Raw genomic sequence first — 25,235 nt, 5'->3', positions numbered from 1 at the left:
ATTCACGCACACACAGACACATTCACGCACACACAGACACACAAACACACACACACACACACACATTCACACTCCTGACCTACATGTCTTTGGACTGTGGGAGGAAACCAGAGCACCCGGAGGAAACCCACGTAGACACGGGGAGAACATGCAAACTCCACACAGAGGACGACCCGGGACGACCCCCAAGGCTGGACTACCCCGGGGCTCGAACCCAGGACCTTCTTGCTGTGAGGCGACTGCGCTAACCACTGCATCACCGTGCCCCCTGACCTGTCCAATCAAAGCAAAAAAATTACTACAATAATAAAAGCACCCTGTTTCCTGTTTTTTCGTCCTACAAGACCACAACTGGGTTAGTCATCGCTGATCCAGTTTATGAACAGCATTCAGGTCAGGCCAAACTGTCGTGTCCCGTGTTTGAACCCGTCTAATTCAAGAATAGCTAAAAAATAAAGATAAAAAAAAAAGATCACAGGAAAAGTGAAGTACTGACTCAACTGCTTTCTGTAGTTACTATCTGGAAAAGTGGGTCGCCCACTTTGGGCTCTTTGCTTCCATTAAAAGCAGCTGCAGTAACTGCCACAGTCTGCCTGAAGTCAGTCCTGACAACAAAGCACCACAACACAGCCGTTCAGCTCCCATGCTGAATCTCACCACTACCCTCTATAAATACACTCTTATACTCTGGTTGCTGATGTTTCAAACTGTCATTTGCCTCAGGAGCATGAAACTCACTGTGACTGTTCAATTAACACAACAACAACAAAACAAGTTAACGCTGCATGTATTCTTTTGAAAAGTTGTACTATGCATTAAGTAAAATAATGCAAGGAACTGCCCTTTTTTCCAGATGGATGTTCTCCCTTTGGCTTGTGGCCACTCCCCATGTACTCTCATGTAAGAGGACACTGGCAGTTTAACAAATACAAAACAGTGTGAACACACTGTTTGACAGATGTGAATTATTTTCCCCCCCTTTTTCTCCCCAATTGTCCACCCCCTCTGCCGATCCGGGGAGGGTTGCAGACTACCACATGCCTCCTCCGATACATGTGGAGTCGCCAGCCGCTTCTTTTCACCTGACAGTGAGGAGTTTCACCAGGGGGACATAGCGTGGGGGAGGATCACGCTATTCCACCCAGTTCCCCCTCCCCCCCGAACAGGTGCCCCGACCGACCAGAGGAGGCGCTAGTGCAGCGACCAGGACACATACCCACATCCAGCTTCCCACCCGCAGACACGGCCAATTGTGTCTGTAGGGACATCCGACCAAGCCGGAGGTAACACAGGGATTCGAACCGCTGATCCCCGTGTTGGTAGGCAATGGAATAGACCGCTACGCTACCCGGACACCCCCACAGATGTAAATTTGATGTATTTGTCATATAAAGATAAGATGTACTTAATTAATCCCTGTGGGGAAATTCACTCTCTGTATTTAACCCATCCCAACACACACATGAGGAGCAGTGGGCAGCCGCCGTGCAGCACCCGGGGACCACCTCCAGTTCTTCTTTCCATTGCCTTGTCAGGGGCACAGACAGGAGTATCAACCCTAACATGCGTGTCTTTTTGATGGTGGGAGGAAACCCACGCAGACACGGGGAGAACATGCAAAGTCCACACAGAAAGGACCTGGGATGGCATTGCGTTCGAACCCAGGACCTTCTTGCTGTGAGGCAACAGTGCTAACCACTGCCCAGACAGAGGTCAGGTGCTCCTTGGTTAGATGCTGCCCAAAGATCAGATGCTCATTAACAGCGTATTGGATTTTTGTGACAGTACCATGAACGTCTATCACGATGAGAGCACTGAGAGTCATTCTTGCACCTCCAGGCAACTTCCTGCGCACTAACTCCACAATGTCAGCTATCTGGGTGTTACATTGGTCCACGTAGGCCTGAAAGAGGAGCGGATAAACAGCAGCCATGTTAGAGTGCACTGGAACAGTCCTATGAGGACTTGTCTCATCTTTCTGTAGAAATCTGTGACGGTGGTTTATAGGAACATGTGAACTGACTGGTAGGGAGTTAGTCTGGATGGCTTGAGACACTTCACTTGTCCAGAAGATGGAGGAGGCGCATATGACGACTTGGCCAGGCCACTGCAACACCCAACTCTTCCTGGGCACCTAGAGGAAAACCACAGATTCAAACATCAACCAGGGGAGAGACCAGCAAGACAACCTGCAAACATCAGTGAAGGGAGATGCCTTATTTAAATAGCTGCGAGGCGACATTATTGAGTTCATCCTAGATTTGAGAATAAATGTCTTGAACCAAATACCTCAGTATACTGTGTCAGGCCTTGATAGATAATTTCTTGGACACTCCTGAGCATCATGTTCTCCACCTGCAGAAGCCACTTCTCTACCATGCCCTGAATATCAAACAGGGACACACAGACACAGACACAGACACAGACACACACACACACACACACACACACACACAATCGGTTGAGACTGAAGAGGTCACTTAGATAAGTGATGAAACGTTCCTCTTGATAAATGGTGTGTCCAGATGAACTGATTCAACTTTCTGGGATTAAGAGTTAGTTATTAGAAAGTTATAAATGAGTAGTTAATAAATAAACAAGCAGAGATAAGAAAATAACATCTGATTAAATGTGGTCATAAAGAGTTCCTCTGTTAGTTTGTTCATGTCTCTGTCCTGCACCTTGGCGTGGGTGGGGTAGATCTTCTCCATGAAGGGCACCGTCTCTTTCTCTGAGCTGATCATGCCTGTGATCTTCAAGTCCTCGGTGAACTCCAGTTTGGCGATGCCCTCAAAGCATTTCTTCAGGTGGGGCTGCACGCGCAGTGGGTCCTTGGTCTCTGACAGGATCTCCAGCAGCTCGTCATTGGACAGGAAGAAGAATCTGAGGAAGACAACAGTGACAGAGGCAAGAGGAGAAAGTGAGGTTTTAGGAGGACTGGGGGGGGGGGGCTGTCAAATTTCAGTATCGGGACAAATAGAGGCATGGCTTGTGTGTCACAGATGCTCTGAGATGAGTCTCAGAAAGCCAGAGGCACGCTGAAGCTTCAGAACAGCTGGAGTCAAACAGAGATGGTGAGTGGACAAAGACGGTGCTTTGTAGGGTACTTTTTATTATGTGTTTCAGTGCAGTTGCATTAACTGTTGTAAAAACAAAAGTCAGGATCCAGAGGCTCAAGGGGGCTTTTCCCAGTGTCCTTCCATCATGTAGGATGCCAGCGTTACTATAGTGACCCACTAGATAAGGTGTGAATTATGTTATCTCAAGTGAACCAGCAAAGATGACCATTGTACCTGGAAGCCACAATTTAGAAGTTTTCCTGGCTGATATATTTTTGGAATTTACAACTGACTCACCCATGCATAACGTTAGATTGAACGCCTACATGTTTGTTGCATCTCATTCTGTTTAACAGGGATGGGAATCACAGAGTAACTCATGATATGATACTATCATGATATGTTGCCCGCCATAACGATGGTATCACAACATTTGATGGTATCACAACACGGTGATTCTGCGATACTCAATACATTGCAAGACAAGCGTCTATGATACATCACCATATCTGTGTAACTGGAGAAGAAAAAGTACCCCTAAAAAGGCAAAAAACAGGAATTATGTATTTATTCACTGCATTGTGGTGTCAGCTTCACAGAATTTGACAACTGAGATGAAATAATGTACAACAAAGTGCATAGAGTCTTAGCTTAGTGCCTCTTTAACACACACAGACACACACACACACACACACACACCAACTGCAACTTGTCCACGTGTGCCATCATTCCAAGTAAAATAAAATTCTCTGGCAGTTTTTTCCTCTCTCTGTTCTTTAATCTTCTGTAAATGTTGTTCTTTGAATTTGACTGCTATCAATAAAGTTGGAAAAAAATTATCACGGAAAAAAAAAAGATTTAATAAAAATATAAATATTTGGTGCCAGTGTCTCGATAACATATCGCAAGAGCAGGGTCCGCGGTGGCGTAGCGGTCTAAGCGTCGGCTTGGTGTCGATGCAGTTGCCCACTGGGGACTGGGGTTCGCGCCCCGGTCTCGTCAGATCCGACTATGGCCGGACTCGATGAAGCAGCAATCATTGGCAACGCTGTCTTCGGGAGGGGGGCGGAGTCGGCTTGTGTTCGTCATGTGAATGCGTCTCTGTGTGTGTCGGAAAAAACAGTGGTTCGGCTTGGATTCGCCTTGTCACGAAAGTGGGGAGGCGCTTTCCTTCGAGACTGCCGGCCGGAGAGATGCAGTTGGCGAACGCATGCAATACGAGGGTGGGTGTTTGAATTAAAATAGGGATCAATTGGCCACTAAATTGGGAGAAAAAAAGGGAAAAATCAGAAATAAAATTTAAAAAAAAAAAAACATATCGCAAGAGCGAGTATCTATGATACATCCCAGTATCGATATTTTTTCCCACCTCTACTTAACTGTGCAATGTTGCGCCATCTTGAGTCTGTCTACAGCTGTACAACATGTGCTCTGACATCAGAAAATCAGAAAAAATCAGAAACACTTTGTCGTTTCATTTCATGCACTTGCGCACATTAAATGAAATGAAACGTCGTTTCCCCCAGCCCACAGCAGTGCAACACAAAGACACATACATCCAAACTAACACACATATCCAAACTAACACATATATCTAAACTAAACATAAAAAAAAAATCACTGTCTAGAAGAACGAACACCAGCCAGGATGATTGTCGGAACTGCCGGTCTGTATGGACTAGCAGTTAGCTTAGCCTGCCCCGCTTCTGCATCCTGTCAGACCGCCCTCGGTGTTTCCTCTTCGGGCGCAGCTCTGGGCAGGGCCGTGGTCCTGGAGTCTACAGGACACAGCAGACCAAGCTCTTTCAGCCGATCCAAAGCCAGCTCTCCCAGCCAGACACCTTCGACACACTTCCCCGCACTCCACATGACGACACAAAAAACACAGTCAATGCCAGGCGAGGCCACCGCCAGACTGCCCTTGGTATTATCGGAACTGCCGGTCTACATGGGCTAGCAGTTAGCTTAGCCTGCCCCACTTCCGCGTCTTGTCAGACCACCCTCAGTGTTACCTCTTCGGACACAGCTCCAGGCAGGGCCATGGTCCCTGGGCCCACAGGACGCAGCAGACCAAGCTCTCCCAGCTGATCCAGGGCCAGCACTCCCAGCCATCAAACAAAGATAAACTTTGATGCAGATGTGGACAAAGACACTGCATGGACGGTACTGGCTGAGGCCCCTGAAAACATTAATTCACGCCGCCATCTTCCCACACCAGTACTGGTTGACGCCCCCACAAACGTGAATTTGCACCGCAAACTTCCCACACTGGAAGCAGTGTAACATGTGGGTTACCTTGGAAAGTAGAGTCTTTTCTTTTCCAGGTAGGTGTTGAGGCCTTTCTGGATGTCCTCCAGGAAGATGTTGGACTCCTGGAGCCTCTCAAGTAAGTTGTGTTGAGCTGTAGCCACCAGGACACGCGGGTCCCTGACCTGGAACCACAAATTCAGATGGACAAAGAAGAAGTCAATCCAGGCAAAGCACAGCAGATTCAACATACACAAAAGAATATAATCATACTAGTACTACAAATAATAATATTACTTTATACTATATCTATGAATATTTTCAAAGGCACTGTTACCAAGAAAAATAAAATAAAAAAATAAATGATAAAATGAGAATACAAAAAAGAAATGGATTGAAAATATCACTAAAAGACACTTTAGAGATTTTAAGTATTTTGAACGAGGATGGAGAATTTACAAGCATGAGCTCCTCTGCAGAGCTTTCCGATGTGTAAGAGCTCTAACAGCCAAGGCCTGATCACATCTGGCCATGAACCTGGACCTTTGGGACAATATAAAGAGCTTGTCCAGAGGACTTCAGGTTATGCTCGGGTTCATATGTTGACAAAAAGTCAGACCTGCTTTCCGGGGCCAGTCCAGCCAAGCTTTTGAAAGTTACTAACAGAGACCTGGGTACAGAGCTCATACCATCTGGGCCATTATGTCTTTCCAGTAGTGGTCCACGATGGCGAACTTGTGACCCTCCTCAGGCATCTGGGCGATGATGTCCTTGGAGCTGAAGATGGGCTCCAGGTAGAGCCAGGTAACCTGACACTTCAGCAAGGAGTCCAGGATGTCCTGCATCATCAGCAGCTTGTCTTCCCATTGCTGGGGACAGAGACAAAGAAGTATGTGGACTGGTTACAGTGGTACAAGTTGGTGACAAATGGTGTCCTTTATTATTATTATTATTATTATTATTATTACACCTTTATTTTACCAGGAAGTTCCATTGAGATTAAAAATCTCCTTTACAAGAGAGGCCAATATCTAAGTGACCTCTTCAGTCTAAACTGACTGCAGGTATTCCCACCCTTATAAACAATACATTGGTATAACGACCGAAACCAATTATCAGTTTCATATGCAAATATGGGTGTGTCCATTAACTACAGTTACAATGGCCATGTGTACAATTCACAGAGGATTTGGGAATAGTTGCAATCACAGCATTGTAAGATGGTGACAGATGTCCTCTTAAACCCCCCCTGAAACCAGATCCAGGCAGTGGTTACAAGAAAAAGGTGATAAACTGTCTGAAGCCGTTAGAACAGGACAATGCTATCGACAAAATGTTGTACCAGAGATTATACCTACACCTAGTCTGTATGGTTTACCTAAGATACATAAACAGGATGTGCCATTACAGCCTATTGTTTGTATGATTAACTCAGTGACCTATAACATCTATAAGTTTCTGGCATCTATTCTTAACCCATTGGTAGGCAGTAATGAACATCACATCAGAACACTATGGATTTTGTGGATAAGGTGAGGGACATCATTATGGAGAGGGATGAAACAATGGTCTCTTATGATGTTAAGTCTCTTCACATGTGTTCCTGTTGATGAAGCAGTGGAGTTAGTCCGTATGAAATTACAAAACAACCCCACCCTTAGCAATAGGACCATCCTTAACACTGACCAAGTGGGTCTGCTCCTGAAACTATGTTTTCAGTCCACGTACTTCACATACAGGGGGGCAGTACCACAGGCAGAAGCATGGATGTGCTATGGGTTCCCCAGTCTCACCTGTAGTGGCCAACTTGTATATGGAGGAAGTGGAAAAGAGGCTCTGTTGTCTTATCCAGGGACACCACCTAGCCATTGGTTCAGATTTGTGGACGGCACCTGGGTTAAAATTAAATCTCAGGACGTACCACATTTCACCGACCACATTAACTCTGTGGACAACCACATCAAATTCACCAGGGAGGATGTGGGACATGACAGGTTAGCCTTCTTACACTGTGAAATTGCAATTGTCGATGGGGGACATTTGATTGTTGATGTTTACCATAAACCAACACACTGATCAGTACTTAAGTTTTGACTCTCATCATCCACTGGAGCACAAACTAGGAGTCATCAGCACGCTGTACCACCAAGCTGACAACGTCCCAACTGACAAGTGTGGTTCTCTTAACTGGGCGTTTGTCAAAGCCAGGAAGACGCCCAAACAGTGCACCAGCTGACCGAAGAGAGGAAAACAACCATAAACCAGTGGTGATTCTGTATGTGGCGGGAGTGTTGGAACAGTTGAGACGTGTATTTTCCAAACACTGCATCTCAGTTGCTTTCAAACCCCAAAACACGCTGCACCAGAAGTTGGTCCACCCCAAGGATCGGGTGCCCTGGCACAAACAGAGCAATACAGTGTACGCTGTTAAGTGCCAAGAGGATTGCCATGACTTGTACATCGGGGAAACCAAACTGACGCTGGCCAAGAGGATGGCACAACACAGAAGAGCTAACATGTCAGGCCAGGACTCCACAGTCTACACCCATCTACAGACCAGTGGTCACTCTTTCAAGGATGAGGATGTGCACATCCTTGATAGGGAGGAACACTGATTTAAACGGGGAGTCAAAGAGGCCATCTATGTGAAGAGGTAACGACCATCCCTGAACCGAGGGGGGCCCAAGAGTACATCTGTCACCATCTTATAATGCTGTGATTGCAAACATTCCCAATTCCTGTGAACAGCACACATGGCCATTGTAACTCTAATTAATGGTCACGCCTATTTTCATATGAAACTGATCATTGTTTTCAGTCATTATGCAACTGTATTGTTTATAAGGGTGGGGATACCTGCAGTCAGTTTAGACTGAAGAGGTCACCTAGATGAGTGATGAAGTGTTTCTCTCAATAATTGTGTCCAGATGAACTGATTCAACTTTCTTTGATAAGAAACATCAGCAGCAGCAGAGTGGTTTCTACTCCACAGTATTCATACATAGAGGATTTCACTAAACAAGAAACATGCTAACACAAATATATACAGATGTGGCATGTGGGGAAAACTCCCCAGTTACTGAAAGAGACACCTTCAGACATGAGACACAAAGCTGTGCATATGGACAATTGTGCTACTTCAAGATTTCCATGACTGGGAATGAAAAGATGCATGCAATGACCAGAACCAGCATCCTCTCTAGTGTCCATCCTGGTATGGACTCTATTCATCTACTCCTTTGTCCATTTGGAGGGGAAAAAAGAGGAGACAGAAAGGCTGTCCCTTAAAGCCACTTTTGATTGACAGCTCAGTCCTGCATGTCTACATCTGGTCTTCATGCCTATTGGCCAAGGTCTCCAGTGTGTACTATCCTCTCTAATGGACCCAGGATGATGTGTGCTGTAGTGTCTTACCTTACATTCCGTCTCTATAGGTCTGATGAAAGGCGAGCCCCGCATGGTCTGCGTCTTAATGATGTGGTCATCCATAAGCAGCTGGATATCATCGACTGCTGACACTATGCTGGTTCCCTGGGATGGAATATAACCAGCATATACATGTGACATCTTGAAATTGAGCTGGCATTGCGTAAGAAAGGAGGTGAAACGGTTCTAGTAATATTAATGATACTAGTATTGCTAATATAGATAATAACACATAATTTCAATAAAATCTATCAATCACACCATAAAAGTAGCTGTGAATGCCTCATTCGTTTTTTATAATTCAGGAGTGATTGTGTGTGATCATACTGTGTCTCTGTACGCAGTGAGGGAAAATCGGAGATCAGCCCACTCATTTTTCATTTTCTCCAAGGCCTTTTCCAGAGAATACTCTTTACTGGCTGTGGCTCCAATCTCCTCCAGCCTTGGAGCAGAGGTCAAAACCAAACAACATCCTGGTATCAATGACATTACTCATCATAAAATTTCAGTCACTCAGGCAATGTCCTTGATTAGCCACAATTCTCTCGATTTTAGGAGGTTGGTTTCCCTCTACCTTTGATGTAGCCTGGTTTAAATAAGTGGTCTTACTTGTCAGAGAACTCAGAGAGCCCAAGATCTACCATGTCCAGCAGGGAGGTGTCTGGGTCTGGTTTGACCTCAAAGCCCACGATACTGCTGATCTGTCGGCAAGACAATTAAAGTGATCATCTGCAAAATAATGACTGACACTGCAACCCACCAATCAGTACCAATCAGTACTACAATTGTCTCTACTTCCTCTGACATCTGAAACTCTGCTTAGAGCTTTGGAATGCTTTTGGAAAGTTTTGCTTGAGAATAGCTCTATACAAAGCAACTTATTATTGTAATGATGATGATGATGATAATGGTGATGATGATGATGATTATTATTATCGCTCTCTAAACTGAATCTCTTGTACCCTATCAGGCTTAAAGTGTGAGGAAAGTGTAGAAAAAAATGATGGAGCATCAGCAACCTTCTCCCAGTGGTAGTCCTTGATGCCGGGGTTACAGATGGTGGTAAGAATTGGCAGGTGCTGTTTAAATTTGTCTATCTTGGCCTTAAAGCTTTCGGCTACATGGTGAGGCCTGGAAAGGCTGGAGAAAGACTTGGAAAGTTTGTACATGGTCGTCCACATGGTGTCCAGCTCGTCAGACACTTGCTCCGTATTCAGCTGAACAAAAGGCCCTGAGGGGTAAAAACAACAACAGCAACAGGATGACATCAAGGCAGTTGCAGATGAAAAGAAAAACCCTAGTTAAATTGAGTCAGTAATTCCTACAGCATGTTTGAAATCAAGTTTGACAAGAATAAAAGATAGATACAAACAGAAACAGAGAAAGACATAAATAAAAAGAAGAGAATAGAAAAATACATATTAAATTCCTAAAATGAATGCGAGACAAACAGGCAGGTCTGCCATTTAAAATCAAGAGAGTAAAAGTGAGATTTTTGGAGGATCAAAAGATGCACAGTGAGAGATTTTGTGTGCAGACTGCATTCTCAGGTATCTGCTAGACAGACAGTGAATTTTAATTCCAGCATTTCATTATTCATGACCATGCCCGCTAATTCCTCCATCCTTATCCACAGTATGGTAAAAATTAATCTGATTTTTCTCCCTTTTTTCTCCCCAGTTGCATCCGGGCAATTACCTCACTCTTCCGAGCCGTCCCAGTCACTGCTGCACCCCCTCTGCCAATCCGGGGAGGGCTGCAGACTACCACATGCCTCCTCCAATATACATAGTTGCCAGCCGCTTCTTTTCACCTGACAGTGAGGAGTTTCACCAGGGGGAGGTAGTGCGTGGGAGGATCACACTATTCCCCCCAGTTCCCCCTCCCCCCTGAACAGGTGCCCCGACTGACCCCAGGAGGCACTAGTGCAGCGACCAGGATACATACCCACATTCGGCTTCCCACCCACAGACACGGCCAATTGTGTCTGTAGAGACACCCGACCAAGCTGGAGGTAACACAGGGATTTGAACCAGTGATGCCCGTGTTGGTAGGCAACGGAATAGACTGCTACACTACCCAGATGCCCAGAAATTAAACTGATTGGATATGAACATTCTAACTATGTTTTCCCAATTTTGACAGTCATAAAATTCTCCCAAAATAAAGGACGAAACTGACAAACACATAAAATGCCACCAAACAGACAAACCATCCTATCTTTTAAATGACAAATTCAGTTTGTAGTGTGCATAAACTCTGAAGCGATGCTGGCAAGAATGAGGCCGCAACATAGGTGCCGGAGTGCCACCATAAAGAAACTGGGTATATAGTAGATGTATCAAACAAAATGGAAGCGGGATGCGAGATACAAACCCTTCATCCACAACTCTGACTTGTTCTGGAAGTCGAATGCGGTCATCCACAGCTGGTCGTAGGGTTGCTTTTTGGCCTCCAGGGTTTGTAGCATAGGGAACCGGCTGAGGTCTCTCTCCAGCAGCGTTTCCTCTTTGTTGATGTCCTGTGGAAATGACATTTCAATTTACATCTGCATTTGACCAAGTGTCCCCTAGTCATATCACGCCGTCTACAGGCTCTGGTGTTTTTTGTGTCGCAAATTCATTACAATTTATATTTGTACCGTTTCTTTCTTATCCTTTAGTTTTACTGCTTTTTATTCTTAGTCTTGCCCAGCAACCTGTGTGACTTCACAATGAAATGTGCCATATGAACTGAGTTTGACTTGACTTGACTTAACAGTGGATGCGAAATTTCACATTTGGGAAAGTAGGGATGATTTCTTTTGTTGGGGAAATAGGGCAGTCAAATGGATGACGCTGTTTTGATTTTAAAGAGATAATGACAATTATTTCTAAATTCCTAGTTTACTCCCAAATTAGATTTTTTTTTGTGGATATTTCCATAGTCTTAGGTAAGTAGATACTTTTTCATAGACCATGGCGAATATTCTTAGTTTTACTACTCTGAAATATTTTGTTCATGTCTTGAAGCCTTAACGTTGGGTATCCCTTCGACACAGAGTTCCTGATGTGTAAAACCTAGCTACTGAGGGTACACAAGCCAGTGCATTCTTAGTGTCAGTCCCAAGCCCGGGAGGGTTGCATCAGGAGGGGTATCCAGCGTAAAACCTTTGCCAAATCAAATATGTGGATCATAAATTAGATTTCCATACCGGATTGGTCGAGGTCCGGGTTTTCAATGACCGCCACCGGTACTGTTGGCCAGCAGGGTGCTGGTGGAAACTATGCTACTGGTGGGTGAAGGAGAAGAAGAGAGGGAAGGCATGTCCAGAGGCAGCAAAAGAGGAGAAAGGGCAGGAGTGTGGAGATGAGAGTCAGAACTTTGAATGTTGGCACTATGACTGGTAAAGGGAGAGAGCTGGCTGATATGATGGAGAGAAGGAAGGTAGATTTACTGTCTGTGCAAGAGACCAGGTGGAAGGGGAGTAAGGCCAGGAGCATCGGAGGTGGGTTCAAGGGGGAGGGAGACAGCTTGGAAGGTACTTGGTGTGTCATCTGGACAGAGGAAGAAAGACAAGGAGACTTGGTGGTGGAATGAGGAAGTACAGCAAAGTATACAGAGGAAGAGGTTGGCAAAGAAGACGTGGGATAGTCAAAGAGATGAACAAAGTAGACAGGAGTACATGGAGATGCAGCGTAAAGCCTAGAGAAAGGTGGCGAAGGCAAAAGAAAAGGCATATGGTGAGTTGTATGAGAGGTTGGATACTAAGAAGGACATGCAGGTGGCTGGTGTGACAGAAAGATGCAGAGGACAGGAAAAGATGGAAACGGAATGATCGGCTGTGGCGACCCCTAATGGGAGTGGCTGAAAGTACGCAAAATGTGCATGTCAGCGTTCACCTTGTGTGTATTTGGGGTGGTGATGGGGGTTATCACAGACCTCCAGCTCGGTGACTGCTGCCTCCAGGGTGACGGTGAGCATGTTGAGCTTCTCCACATTGTTCTTCATCTTGATGTGACTCATCAGCCAATTCTCCTTGAAGGCCTCCACCTCCTCATTGATGCGCTCAAGCATCTGCTCAAAATCCGATAACCTGAGAGAGAAGAGATTCAGCAGGAGGTTGTTTATCATCTCTGCAGCTTGCACCCTAGCTTGGTTGTTGTTGTTATCACCATTATTAGTAGTGAAAACAGTGACAGCAGTGGTAATCATATGTCTTTATTCTGTTACCTGGTCAAGAGTTTGTGTTCGGCGTCTTTGGTCATGTTGGCCTGATGGGTCCAGCTCTTTTCAAACTCAGCCAGGATGTGATCAGGCCAGTGGAACACACTGGAGTTCATCTTCAGGTCCTCAGCTAGAAGGAGAGAGATAAAACAAAAATCTCAAGCTAACAAAAAAAAATAAATCTAGTTTTCTTTGCAGAGCAAGATTTCATAAACAAGAAGCTAGACTTGGTTGGTGACACAGAGTACATAACACACAATACAACATCAGCTGTCATGGTTTATTACATGATGATGTTGGTCGCGTGGCTTGGGTCCTGGACTGCTCCGTTGGCATGTGGACACTGCTTGGCATCCTGTGCATCATGTTCTTCATAAATTTTATGTCCATTATAATTCTGTTATCCTCTTTCAATGTTGTATTATGTAAATTGCGTGAACACAACATCCATTGCACGCTGTCCGTCTTGGGAGAGAGATCCCTCCTCTGTTGCTCTCCCTGAGGTTTCTTCCTATTTTTTATCCCTGTTAAAGGGGTTTTTAGGGAGTTTTTCCTTATCCGATGAGAGGGTCTAAGGACAGGATGTTGTGTTGCTGTTAAGCCCACTGAGGCAAATTTGTAATTTGTGATATTGGGCTATACAAATAATTGATTTGATTTGATTTGATGGTCATGGGCATGGGCATGGGCATGAGCATGAGCACGGGCATGGGCATGAGCATGGGCCCCACCCCCCCATGGGTCCCGGGGGTGTGTTGGCTGGTCAGTCGCGGGGCCTGGCTCTGGGCCGGCCACTCTGTGCTTAGTGTCCGTGGCTCTGGTCCCACACCTGTGGGTGCATCCTGTGCCTGTGGCTGCGCCTGAGGGTTGGCAGTGGGGGTACGCCTCAAGGGTGCGAGCCCGACTTGTGCTTTTGGGGACTGGTTTGTGCTCCTCGGGCGCCTGCGGGGTTGTTGCTCTGTGGGCTTCTGGCCCCCCTGTGGGCTCGGTGTTCCTCTGGGCTTGCGCTGCTTTGGGCTCCAGCTGTTCTCTTGGTCGTGGGGTGTCTGCATGAATGTGGGGCTCGTGGGTGGCAGCAGAGCCTGTCTGCTGCTCAGAGGCAATGCGATAAGTCGCAAATCTCAGACCCCAGAATTAACTGGGATTAATCCCATGCACTCACAGGTGGACACATCACATACACATACACACTGCTAGCATCTGTCTCACACACTCCCTGGAATGCTCTCTCGATTACATCCTTCTTCCTAGTCCTTTCTCCCCCTTTATTTCCTTTTGGGTTTTTTTCTGTCTTCTCCTTTATCGCTATAATTGCTATCCTAAACTGATATTGATAAGCTTGACTTAATTATGTTTTATCAAACACACGTCAGCACCTGTTTCTGTGTCTATGTTTTATCAGATATATGTTGTTATTTTTCATCTCTTAAGTTTCCTTGTTTCATTTGTGGTGATTGTCCACCTCTTGGAGAAGTGATGCCGATTGGTTGTTTAGCTGATTAAACATGATGAAGAGGGGGACTGGTGGCAGCTACAAATGTATAACAAAAACCCTGTGCTCTTGTCATCTAATCCAAAGGATGGAGTTACTATAAGCGGTTGCTGTAATTAATAAAGATTGCCTTCGCGGGTGGAGAACCTGAACTCCACTTGCAGTTTAACTCTGTATATGACACACTGGCATACACATTCCTTGTGTTGTATGCCAAGCCTGCCGACGGTAGAGGTTTTTTAAAAAAGCGAATTAACTGTGACTTTTGTACTGCATGTGTGTGGTGCTTTCTAGTGAACGACTCTGCAGATCTTACTCATGATACCACTCTCTCAAACTGCCTTAGAAAGATAACTGAAGCTCTAGATAACAAGCAGTGCCATCTTTCTCTTTTCACAGACCTCTCTAAGGCCTTTGGTATCATTGATAACAATACTTTAATTGGACGTCTTGCAGCTACTGGTTTTCTGAACATGCAGCTGGGTGGATTGCAAACTTATCTCACAGACAGAACCCAGGTTATTCAGTTAGAGGTAATAGGTACTGCAAGTCCACAAGGGGGTCCCACAAGCCTCGGTTCTGGGCCCACTATTATTTACTATTCAAATAATTTGCCTTGGACAGAATATTCCAAACTCAGCCATTTATTTCTACACTGATGATACTGTCATATGAAAATTACAATCTACATTCTCAGGACATTTTGCGTCTTGTTGTTCCCAAAGTCCGAACCGAACTGGGGACAAAAGCTTTTAGGTTTTCTGCACCTGCTTGTTGAAACAATCTACAGACTGATCTTAAACTTGAAAACATAATAACCCTGAAAATCTTTAAAGCTACGGTGAAATCTATTGAGTCCAGGTTGTCTGTGTGCAAATGTTTTATATGATCACGTTAATGATACTCAAATCCATGTGCTGCTTTTAAGTCAATTTTTTTGTTGAAACTGTGTTGCTGCCATTATTGGCCGGGTCTCCATTGTAAAGAGATCTGGTTAAATAAAGGCTAAATAAAATAAAAATTGCTCTGCATTAACTCCAAACGTAAAAAGAAAAAAAAACTTTTCAGCTATCTATAGACTTAAAGCTGAACTTAAATGTGATTCGAGTGAGAATTGACATTACCAGCATTGTTTTAACTCACCAGGCAGAGTGGCGTAATCCAGGAGGAAGCTGAGACGGTCCACCGACTTCTCAATCTCGTCTTCCAGCTTGTGAATGGTCACCTCGCTGGTGTGCTTCAGGTACCGGCTGAGGGACACCAGCTCCTCCGTGGTATTTGGGGTCATGGTGATGGTCTTCGTGATCTCCCTGTACTGCTGACAGATACTGGGGAACCAACAGTAGACTGTTTTTAGTTTGCCTCCACTGTCTGAGAATTCATATGAACCCAGAGATCATCCGCATGTTTTTGCTTTTTGTTTTTTTATTTTCTCCCCTTTTCTCCTCCAATTGTACCTGTCCAATTACCCCACTCTTTCGAGCTGTCCCGGTCACTGCTCCACCCCCTCTGCCAACCCGGGAAGGGCTGCAGACTACCACATGCCTCCTCCAATACATGGGGAGTCACCAGCCGCTTCTTTTCACCTGACAGTGAGGAGTTTCACCAGGGGGACGTAGCGCGTGGGAGGCTCACGCTATTCCCCACAGTTCCCCCTCCCCCACGAACAGGCAACCCGACCAACCGGAGAAGGTGCTAGTATAGCAACCAGGACACATACCCACATCCGGCTTCCCTCCCGCAGACACGGCCAATTGGGTCTGTAGGGACGCCCGACCAAGCTGGAGGGAACACGAGAATTTGAACCAGCATGCCCCGTGTTGGTAGGCAATGGAATAGACCGTTACACTACCCAGATGCCCTTCATCTGCATGTTTAAGACAAGATAATGAAAGAGAGGATGACCTGCACAAGTTATTGTGCACACAGAGATCCAGAATTCTAATATACAGTCGTCACTGAATTTTTATACAAATTTACATCACCTTTACTTTTCAGTATTACTTCTTTTTATGTCAAACTGTCAAAGTGAGCAATGCATCAAGTCAACTTCCTGGTCATCTCAAAACTTAATTGACAGATTCTGATAATTCTGATTCTGAGTGTTTGTAGATTATCTTGTTGTGGTTAGTAGTTTTAAGGAACTAGACCCCTCATTCACAGCACACACACACACACACACACACACACACACACACACACACACACACACACACACACACACACACACACACACACACACACCTTTTGTTAAGTTCTCGGTGCTCTTCAACCTTGAAGGTGATGATCCTGTCCCTCAGTTTCTCTGCGCGGTCACACAGGTCGTCGTTCAGCCCGCCAGCGTGCAGGCAGAACATGGATAAAGGCACCATGACACGCATAGAGGCGATCTCCCTCCACAGCTGCTTAACACCTTCAATTTTCTGACGGATGAAAAGTTTCAGTTACTGAAGAAACCCCTGCCAAACCTTTGACGGGGAGTACAGAAACGGGAGCATGTCACTCTTGTCTGGCCTCATTTCACCAGCTGCCCATAAATGATTAGAACTGAACATAAAAGCTCCATCCATCCATTATCCAAACCGCTTATCCTGCTCTCAAGGTCGCGGGGATGCTGGAGCCTATCCCAGCAGTCATTGGGCAGCAGGCGGGGAGACACCCTGGACAGGCTGCCAGTCCATCACAGGGCCCACACACACACACGCACACGCACACGCACACACACACACACACACACACACACACACACACACACACACACACACACACACACATTCACACCTAGGTACAATGTAGTATGACTGGTTCACCTGACCTACATGTCTTTGGACTGTGGGAGGAAACCGGAGCCCCCGGAGGAAACCCACGCAGACACGGGGAGAACATGCACACTCCACATAGAGGACGACCTCCAAAGTTGGACTACCCCGGGGCTCGAACTCAGGACTGTTCTTGCTGTGAGGCGACCGTGCCAACCACTGCGCCACCGTGCCGGCCCCAATATTATTGGAATAAGATCCATTCCAACAATCTTAATCTAATCAGACAGGGTTTCTTGTGGAATATCAGTGTTAGGAGTGTCATTTCTTTCCGGTTTCAGAAGTGTCATTTTAGTAGTGGAAGTAGTACTGTAGTAAAATAACTACTACTACTACTAGAATAATAATGCCTTCTGTTTACACTTTTCAAAACAGCTGTTTATTGACTCATAGTAGCAGTAGTTGTAGTAGTACCGTTTATTGGCTAGTAGTAGCAGTAGTACTGTTTATTGACTAGTAGTAGCAGTAGTTGTAGTAGTACTGTTTATTGGCTAGTAGTAACAGTAGTTGTAGTATGTAGTAGCACTGTTTATTGACTAGTAGTAGAAGTAGTGGTAGTAGTACCGTTTATTGACGAGTAGTAGCAGTTGTTGTAGTAGTACTGTTTATTGACTAGTAGTAGCAGTTGTTGTAGTAGTACTGTTTATTGACTAGTAGTAGCAGTAGCTGTAGTAGTACTGTTTATTGACTAGTAGTAGGAGTAGTGGTAGTAGTACCGTTTATTGACTAGTAGTAGCAGTTGTTGTAGTAGTACCATTTATTGACTAGTAGTAGCAGTTGTTGTAGTAGTACTGTTTATTGGCTAGTAGTAGCAGTAGTTGTAGTATGTAGTAGTACTGTTTATTGACTAGTAGTAGCAGTTGTTGTAGTAGTACTGTTTATTGACTAGTAGTAGCAGTAGTTGTAGTAGTACTGTTTATTGACTAGTAGTAGCAGTAGTGGTAGTAGTACCGTTTATTGACTAGTAGTAGCAGTTGTTGTAGTAGTACCATTTATTGACTAGTAGTAGCAGTTGTTGTAGTAGTACCATTTATTGACTAGTAGTAGCAGTTGTTGTAGTAGTACTGTTTATTGGCTAGTAGTAGCAGTAGTTGTAGTATGTAGTAGTACTGTTTATTGACTAGTAGTAGCAGTAGTTGTAGTAGTACTGTTTATTGACTAGTGGTAGCAGCAGTAGTAGTCATACTGACCTTCCATATGACAAACCTATGACAGCCAACGAGCTGACCACACTGGCAACCTGGAGGTGGAAAATGTTCTGGAAGAGCAGCAGTATGTACCTCGGTAAATCCCTCTAGGGAGTGCTTCTCTTTGAGGAACGCCGTCATGTCCTGGTCGGCTGTTTCATCCAACAGTATGTTGTATTTCTCGTACACATTCAAATACCTGCAGGTTAGATGAATAACGTGTCAGCTATTTACTTTTATACGACAGGGTGCGTGATTTACAGGTGAGCAGTCGACATGCCGTCTCACTTCTTGGGTCCGACAGTGTTCTTGTGGAAAATCTCTCTGGTTTTGTCGATGATGTCAGTGACCAGCAGCTCGTCCGGCCTGACGGCGCGTAGAAATAGGTTCTTAATCTCCGGGAAGAGGTTACACTCCACCTGTCCCCAAAAAAAGATCTTTTATTTTTATCTGTTTTGATATCTATCTGAAATAATATTGTTTTATGAAGACAAATTGATTACAGGAAGGAGGTCGGACACTTGTATGTGTGGCTGATGGAGCTGCTCCAGATGTTTCAGAAACTTTCTGTCTTATCATTGGGCTACAAGGCCAAGGCCTCCCATGTGAATGAGAACAGGGTCATTTGTTTGGGCCGATTTGCACCGTGTTTAATATGTGCCCCTATCGTTATTCAGGGCTCCCACTGTTTTAGGAAAATCATATTCCAGGAGTTTTCCAGGACATTTTCCATGACTTTTGCTATATAGCTGGTATATATGACAGCCACAGGTCATGTTATTCAGGAATCAGGAACATTTATTTGTCATTTCATTCGATGCACCTGCGCACATGAAATGAAACGAAATATCGTCTCCCCCAGCCCACAGCAGTGCAACACTGAGACAAAAACACATCCAAACTACAAGAACACACTATTCCAAACTACACAAAAAAATACCAAAACATATATATCCAACGTATCCACAAAAAAAAATCACTGTCCAAGAGAGCGAACGCCAGGATGACTGTTGGACTGCCGGACTGCATGGGCTAGCAGTTAGCTTAGCCAGCCCCACTTCCGCGTCCTGTCAGACTGCCTCGCTGTTTCCTCCTTGGGCGCAGCTCCAAGCAGGGCCGTGGTCCCTGGGCCAGCTGGACGCAGCAGACCAGGCTCCCCCAGCCAAACGCCAGCTCTCCCAGCCAGACACCTTCGACACACCTCCCCACACTCCACACAACGACACCAAAACACAGTCAAGGCTAGGCGAGGCCGCCGCCAGACCGCCCTCGGCGTTATCAGAACTGCCGATCTGCATGGGCTAACAGTTAGCTTAGCCTTCCCCGCTTCCGCGTCCTGTCAGACCGTCTTCAGTGTTTCCTCCTCAGTCGCAGCTCCAGGCAGGGCCGTGGTCCCCGGGCCCACAGGATGCGGCAGACCAAGCTCTCCCAGCCGATCCAGCGCCAGCTCCCAGCCATCAAACGATGACACAAACTTAGACGCAGACATTGATAAAGACACTGCATGGACGGTACTGGGTGAGGCCACCACAAACGTTAAGTTCACGCCGCCATCTTCCCACACCGGTACTGGGTGAGGCTGGCCGCTGCAAACGTGAATTCACACAGCCATCTTCCCACACGGAAGATGTTAATAATTAGCTGATGGTTAATTATTGAGTATTAACCAACAGTAGAAGTCTCGACTGTGTGACTGAACATACCGCCTAAACTTCACACACTGATGTCACATCTCAACATATAAAACATATGGCTTAAAAACACACTATCTCATTAGGTAAAAATACTTTTTTTAACCTAACTGTACAATTTTCTGTGATCTCAAAAACATTTCCAATAAATTTTATTGATTTTACAATTTTCCGGGTGTTTTCCATGAATGGACAACTTTAAATTTCCAGGTTCTAGGATACGTGAGAACCCTGTTTAACACACCTTTCATAGAAGTGACATCAGGTGTTACCCCATGTAATCCCAACTGTTAAAAAAAATCAACATATTTTTTTGAGTCATTGTATTTTTCAACGTATTTTAATTCACATCTTGAACACATGGGGCACCCATCTCACAGAGGTCAGGTTGAACCAAGAAGGGCAACGCAAGGGCGCCCGGATAGCGTAGCGGTCTATTCCGTTGCCTCCCAACACGGGGATCGGCGGTTCGAATCCCTGTGTTACCTCTGGCTTGGTTGGGTGTCTCTACAGACACAATTGGCCGTGTCTGCGGGCGGGAAGCCGGATGTGGGTATGTGTCCTGGTCGCTGCACTAGCACCTCCTCTAATTGGTCGGGGCGCCTCTTCAGGGGGGAGGGGGAACTGGGGGGAATAGCGTGATCCTCCCACGCGCTACATCCGCCTGGTGAAACTCCTCACTGTCAGGTGAAAAGACGCGGCTGGCAACTCCACATGTATTGGAGGAGACATGTGGTAGTCTGCAGCCCTCCCCAGATCAGCAGAGGGGGTGGAGCAGCAACCAGGACAGCTTGGAAGAGTGGGGTATTTGGCCAGACACAGTTGGGGAGAAAAAAGGGGGGGGGGTAAAGGGCCATGCAAACATCGAGGTGGTGAGTCAAACAATTAGGTCTTAACTATGCACCAGTGCACACATTCAGTATGTTCAGATAGCAGATGAAAATGGATGAGCCGCTGTAGTGACCCCTAACGGGGGCAGCCGAAAGTAGTAGTAGTAGTAGATAGCAGATGGAAAATGTATTTTACCATGACACTATCACACTTGAGTAACCTAAGAGCCCTGTAAATAAAGTAATTTGACTGTCATTTGTTTAAGGTCTCCATTACTGAGACAAGTCCGTATCAGATCTTTCATCATATCAAGAGTAATTAGCTGCACATCCAGATGTAACTTCAGTCACCAATTCACCACCGTGGCCAACTGGCCAGGACAGCTTACTTACTGGATTTCTGGAACCTGGTTTAGCAGCTTGTTTGTCACTACAGCCATGTTAGCATACCCGCGGGAGCTTCTCGGCACTCCTGAGGACCTCCATAAAGGCTCTTTGGATGAGCTCCCAGCACTCCTGAAGGCTCGGGCTGAAGACGATGTGAGGCTCCTCCACCACCAGTTTGACCAGCAGCACCTGAGGCTGCACGTACTCCATGTCATCAAACGCCTCGCCAAAATCATTTCCTTCCTGGAGGAGACAGAGTAGATCGTGGTGCTGGTGATGAATGGCCGAGGACTCAACCCGACCATACTTGTGAGTTGGTCAAATCGGGCATATTTTTGGAATTGTGCATGTGTGCGTATATGTTATCTGAATTAACAACAAGAGTGTTTTGCATAAATATCTTGTTCCAATTTCAGGGACCACTTCATTTAAAAAAAATAAATTCTTGTCTTCATCCGACAGGATTGTGCAGCACAACAGAAAAGATGGTTGAGATGGACAGGTTTAATATGCAACACAGATCTCTGACCAAAATTCAAAACCCAAGACCTTGCTATCGCTTCTAAGACAACATGATATGTTATCAGACTAGATGAGACAGCAGGACAATCCTCCCTGTGACGGTTTCTAACCAGGCTGAGGCGAAGAAAGAGAACTAATGGACGGTAGGGTTCGAACCTGATGTGCACTAAAGAACTGCAGCAGGTCCTCCAATGAGCTGATGACCAAACTCCGCAGCTGCAAGGACATGAGAGCCTCCACGCAGGAGAAGAACTTGCGGGCTTGGACGGGAGCCACGGTGTTGCTCTGGGGTACCAGGGGCAGCCACTGCTCCTTGAAGGTGACAAATAGGGAGGCGCAGTGTGGTAACCACCTGAAATGGAATCGACAGGTTCGGGTATGATACTGAAAGGATAAATAGTGGTAACTCTTTTTGTGAGTTTTAGTTCAAGATCAAGTTTTATTGATAGCCACTGGCGTTTGAGTGTACAACAGAATTTGACTTGGGAGAGTCAGCAGAGAGAACAGTGGGGACATGAACACCACATTCCAAAGTAAAATAGAGTATCTCACAATGTCTATGAGAGAATATCAACATACCACAGAATATCAGAATGTCTCCGTAAGGGGTGTGATAACTTATCGATGCACTTAAGTATTGTGATACTGGGCATCTGGGTAGTGTAGTGGTCTATTCCGTTGCCTACCAACACAGGGATCGCCAGTTCAAATCCCTGTGTTACCTCTGGCTTGGTCAGGCGTCCCTACAGACACAATTGGCCATGTCTGCGGGTGGGAAGCTGGATGTGGGTATGTGTGCTGGTCGCAGCACGGGTGCCTCCTCTGGTCGGTTGGGGCACCTGTTCGGGGGGGAGGGGGAAGTGGGGGGAATAGCGTGATCCTCCCACGCTGACAACAAGAATCTATTACCTAACATTTTTCACCAAATATCATTTGAAAACTAGTTTTGGTTTGATATCATACTCTACGGCGGCACGGTGGCGCAGTGGTTAGCATGGTCGCCTCACAGCAAGAAGGTCCTGGGTTTGAGCCCAGGGATAGTCCAATCTTGGAGGTCATCCCGGGTCATCCTTTGTGTGGAGTTTGCATGTTCTTCCTGTGTCTGCACGGGTTTCCTCTGGGTGCTCCGGTTTCCTCCCACAGTCCAAAGACATGTAGGTCAGGCGAATCGACTGTACTAAATTGTCCCTAGGTAAGAATGTGTGTGGGTGTGTGTGTGTATATGTCGGCCCTGTGTGATGGTCTGGCGGCCTGTCCAGGGTGTCTCCCTGCCCTGCCTGCCGCCCAATGACTGCTGGGATAGGCTTCAGCATCCCCGTGACCCTGAGAGCAGAATAGGCAGTTTGGATAATGGATGGATGGATGGATTATACTCTACATCACCAAACAGTTCAGTGCAACGAACCTCAGTGTTCAGCATGGTGTTTTGCATATGTAAGCAGATACTGGGATATATTGTGATACATGTAGACATTGTGTAAAATTTACCATGATTATCGTGTTAATATTTTCCAAATAAAATGTCGAATTAAAACATATGATACAAACTGTTTCGCCAAATTCTTGCCAGCACAAAGCTGTAGTCTCTGTCTATGTACCTCAGGAATCAGGGACTTACAGGTATCTTTGTGTACAGAGTGCAAAGAGCAAGAACTAACAATCACAAAAGCTCAAATCTGCACATAGTGGCTCTTCACTACACAGAACTCACCTATTTAGTATTGCACTGAAGAGAACACAATGTCAAATGTGCAAAGAACATAACTAGGGGACATCATGACCCTCACATCAGCAAAAAAAGTTCCCTCATAATTTCTGTTAGATGAGACACAGGTCACTCCTTTACCAGCAGAACTTTAGAAAGGACATGACATGACATTACATAAAATACAAGTTTTCCTCTTGCAGTGCTATTTATCCATTTAGATCATTTTGGTGTGAGGTGCCGAGTTTTGGAGATATCGGCTGTAGAGACGTCTGCCGTCTCTCCAGTACAATGGAACCGGATGGCACCCGGCTTGTGTTGCTCCAAGAGCAAAAAGAAAATTTGAAAGATTCAACAGCAATGTCTCTTTCCAGAAATCATGCACGGTTACTCAAGATAATCCACAGACCTTGTTGTGAGCAGTTTCATGTGGGTGTAGTTCGGTCTAAGATAGTGTCCCCCCCCGCCCACTTTTTTGCATGTTTCAAAATAATGCAGTGGGTGGAGTTAGGCTCAGACCTGCGGGAGAAATTACACTTTAAGATTATCTGATCTAAACTGAAGTTAAGTAAGGAGTGATGAGATGATGGATGTTTTTTTCTTTTTGATTTTTCCCCCTTTTTCTCTCAACTGTATCCGGCCAACTACCCCACTCTTCCGAGCCGTCCCGGTCGCTGCTCCACCCCCTCTGCCGATCAGACACCAGACGCCCCGACCGACCAGAGGAGGCACTAGTGCAGCGACCAGGATACATACCCATATCCGGCTTCCCACCCGCAGACACGGCCAATTGTGTCTGTAGGGACGCCCAACCAAGCTGGAAGTAACACGGGGATTCGAACCGGCGATCCCCGTGTTGGTAGGCAACGGAATAGACCGCCACACCACCCAGATGCCCCCCATGGATGTCTTTCTGTGCACAGAGAAAAGAAACAGGATCTCACTTGTGGAGCAGTGTGTCTCTGGTTTTCTGGCACTGCCTCTGCACCAACTCCTCAAACTCCGAGGGAAGGCAAGGGAGGCTGGAGGTGAGAGGGTCTTCAAGTTGGACAAACCGCAGGGCGGAGAAACTGAAGGAGGGAGGAGACGGAGGGAAGATAGAAGAGGATGAGTTTCCATACACCACTACTCACTGACGGGCTTCAGTATTTACAGACATTTTTTTCCTCAACAACTTCTCCTCAAAGTGCACCACACTGACTTTTCCCATTCTGTGATGTAACAACACAACACAACATAACACAAACTGTACATGGAAAATTTTTTTCTATGTCCTGTTATCAAGACTTGGGATTCATTTGCAAGTCCGGCATTGTGATCTGCACTGGATCGGGGTGTCTGCGAGTTTCATCAGGTCACTTTTCAGACTTTTAACAGTGTTTGTTTGGGATCAGTCTGTCTCTCTGCTCAGTGGGGACGGCAACATTGAGACTTTTTATGCATGTATGACACCACACGGCAGAGTCCAACCAGTAGGAGCTCCAAGTTGCCAGATTTATTACAGGAAATGCGGATTTTATCATATTTGTACAGAAATGGTAAGGTTTCACCCAGGACTGGTCACTGAGATCAAGCCATATACTTTTGGTTTTTGACATTTAAAAAAAAAAAATTTCAACTCATTAAAGCTTAGAAGAGACAAAGGCAGGACTTGCTTCAGTCAA

At 45.7% G+C, this 25,235-nt stretch overlaps 1 protein-coding gene across 1 annotated transcript in view; it reads right to left on the bottom strand.

Annotated features, from left to right (window-relative positions):
- Nucleotides 1–25,235, bottom strand: part of dnah3 (dynein axonemal heavy chain 3) — a 56,947-nt gene that overhangs the window by 26,617 nt on the left and 5,095 nt on the right. Inside the window, 20 exon segments of the mRNA XM_056296665.1 lie at nt 1,789–1,903; nt 2,024–2,134; nt 2,290–2,382; nt 2,682–2,883; nt 5,355–5,491; nt 5,996–6,175; nt 8,721–8,837; nt 9,060–9,174; nt 9,342–9,433; nt 9,752–9,963; nt 11,109–11,253; nt 12,654–12,807; nt 12,945–13,068; nt 15,574–15,758; nt 16,675–16,853; nt 18,530–18,635; nt 18,725–18,855; nt 21,408–21,587; nt 22,023–22,218; nt 24,516–24,641. Of these exon segments, the coding sequence (XP_056152640.1) occupies nt 1,789–1,903; nt 2,024–2,134; nt 2,290–2,382; nt 2,682–2,883; nt 5,355–5,491; nt 5,996–6,175; nt 8,721–8,837; nt 9,060–9,174; nt 9,342–9,433; nt 9,752–9,963; nt 11,109–11,253; nt 12,654–12,807; nt 12,945–13,068; nt 15,574–15,758; nt 16,675–16,853; nt 18,530–18,635; nt 18,725–18,855; nt 21,408–21,587; nt 22,023–22,218; nt 24,516–24,641 (2,900 nt within the window).

This window comes from Lampris incognitus, chromosome 17 (genome assembly GCF_029633865.1).
Source record: "Lampris incognitus isolate fLamInc1 chromosome 17, fLamInc1.hap2, whole genome shotgun sequence".
Taxonomy (NCBI): domain Eukaryota; kingdom Metazoa; phylum Chordata; class Actinopteri; order Lampriformes; family Lampridae; genus Lampris; species Lampris incognitus.
This window is presented reverse-complemented; position numbering and strand designations above follow the sequence as displayed.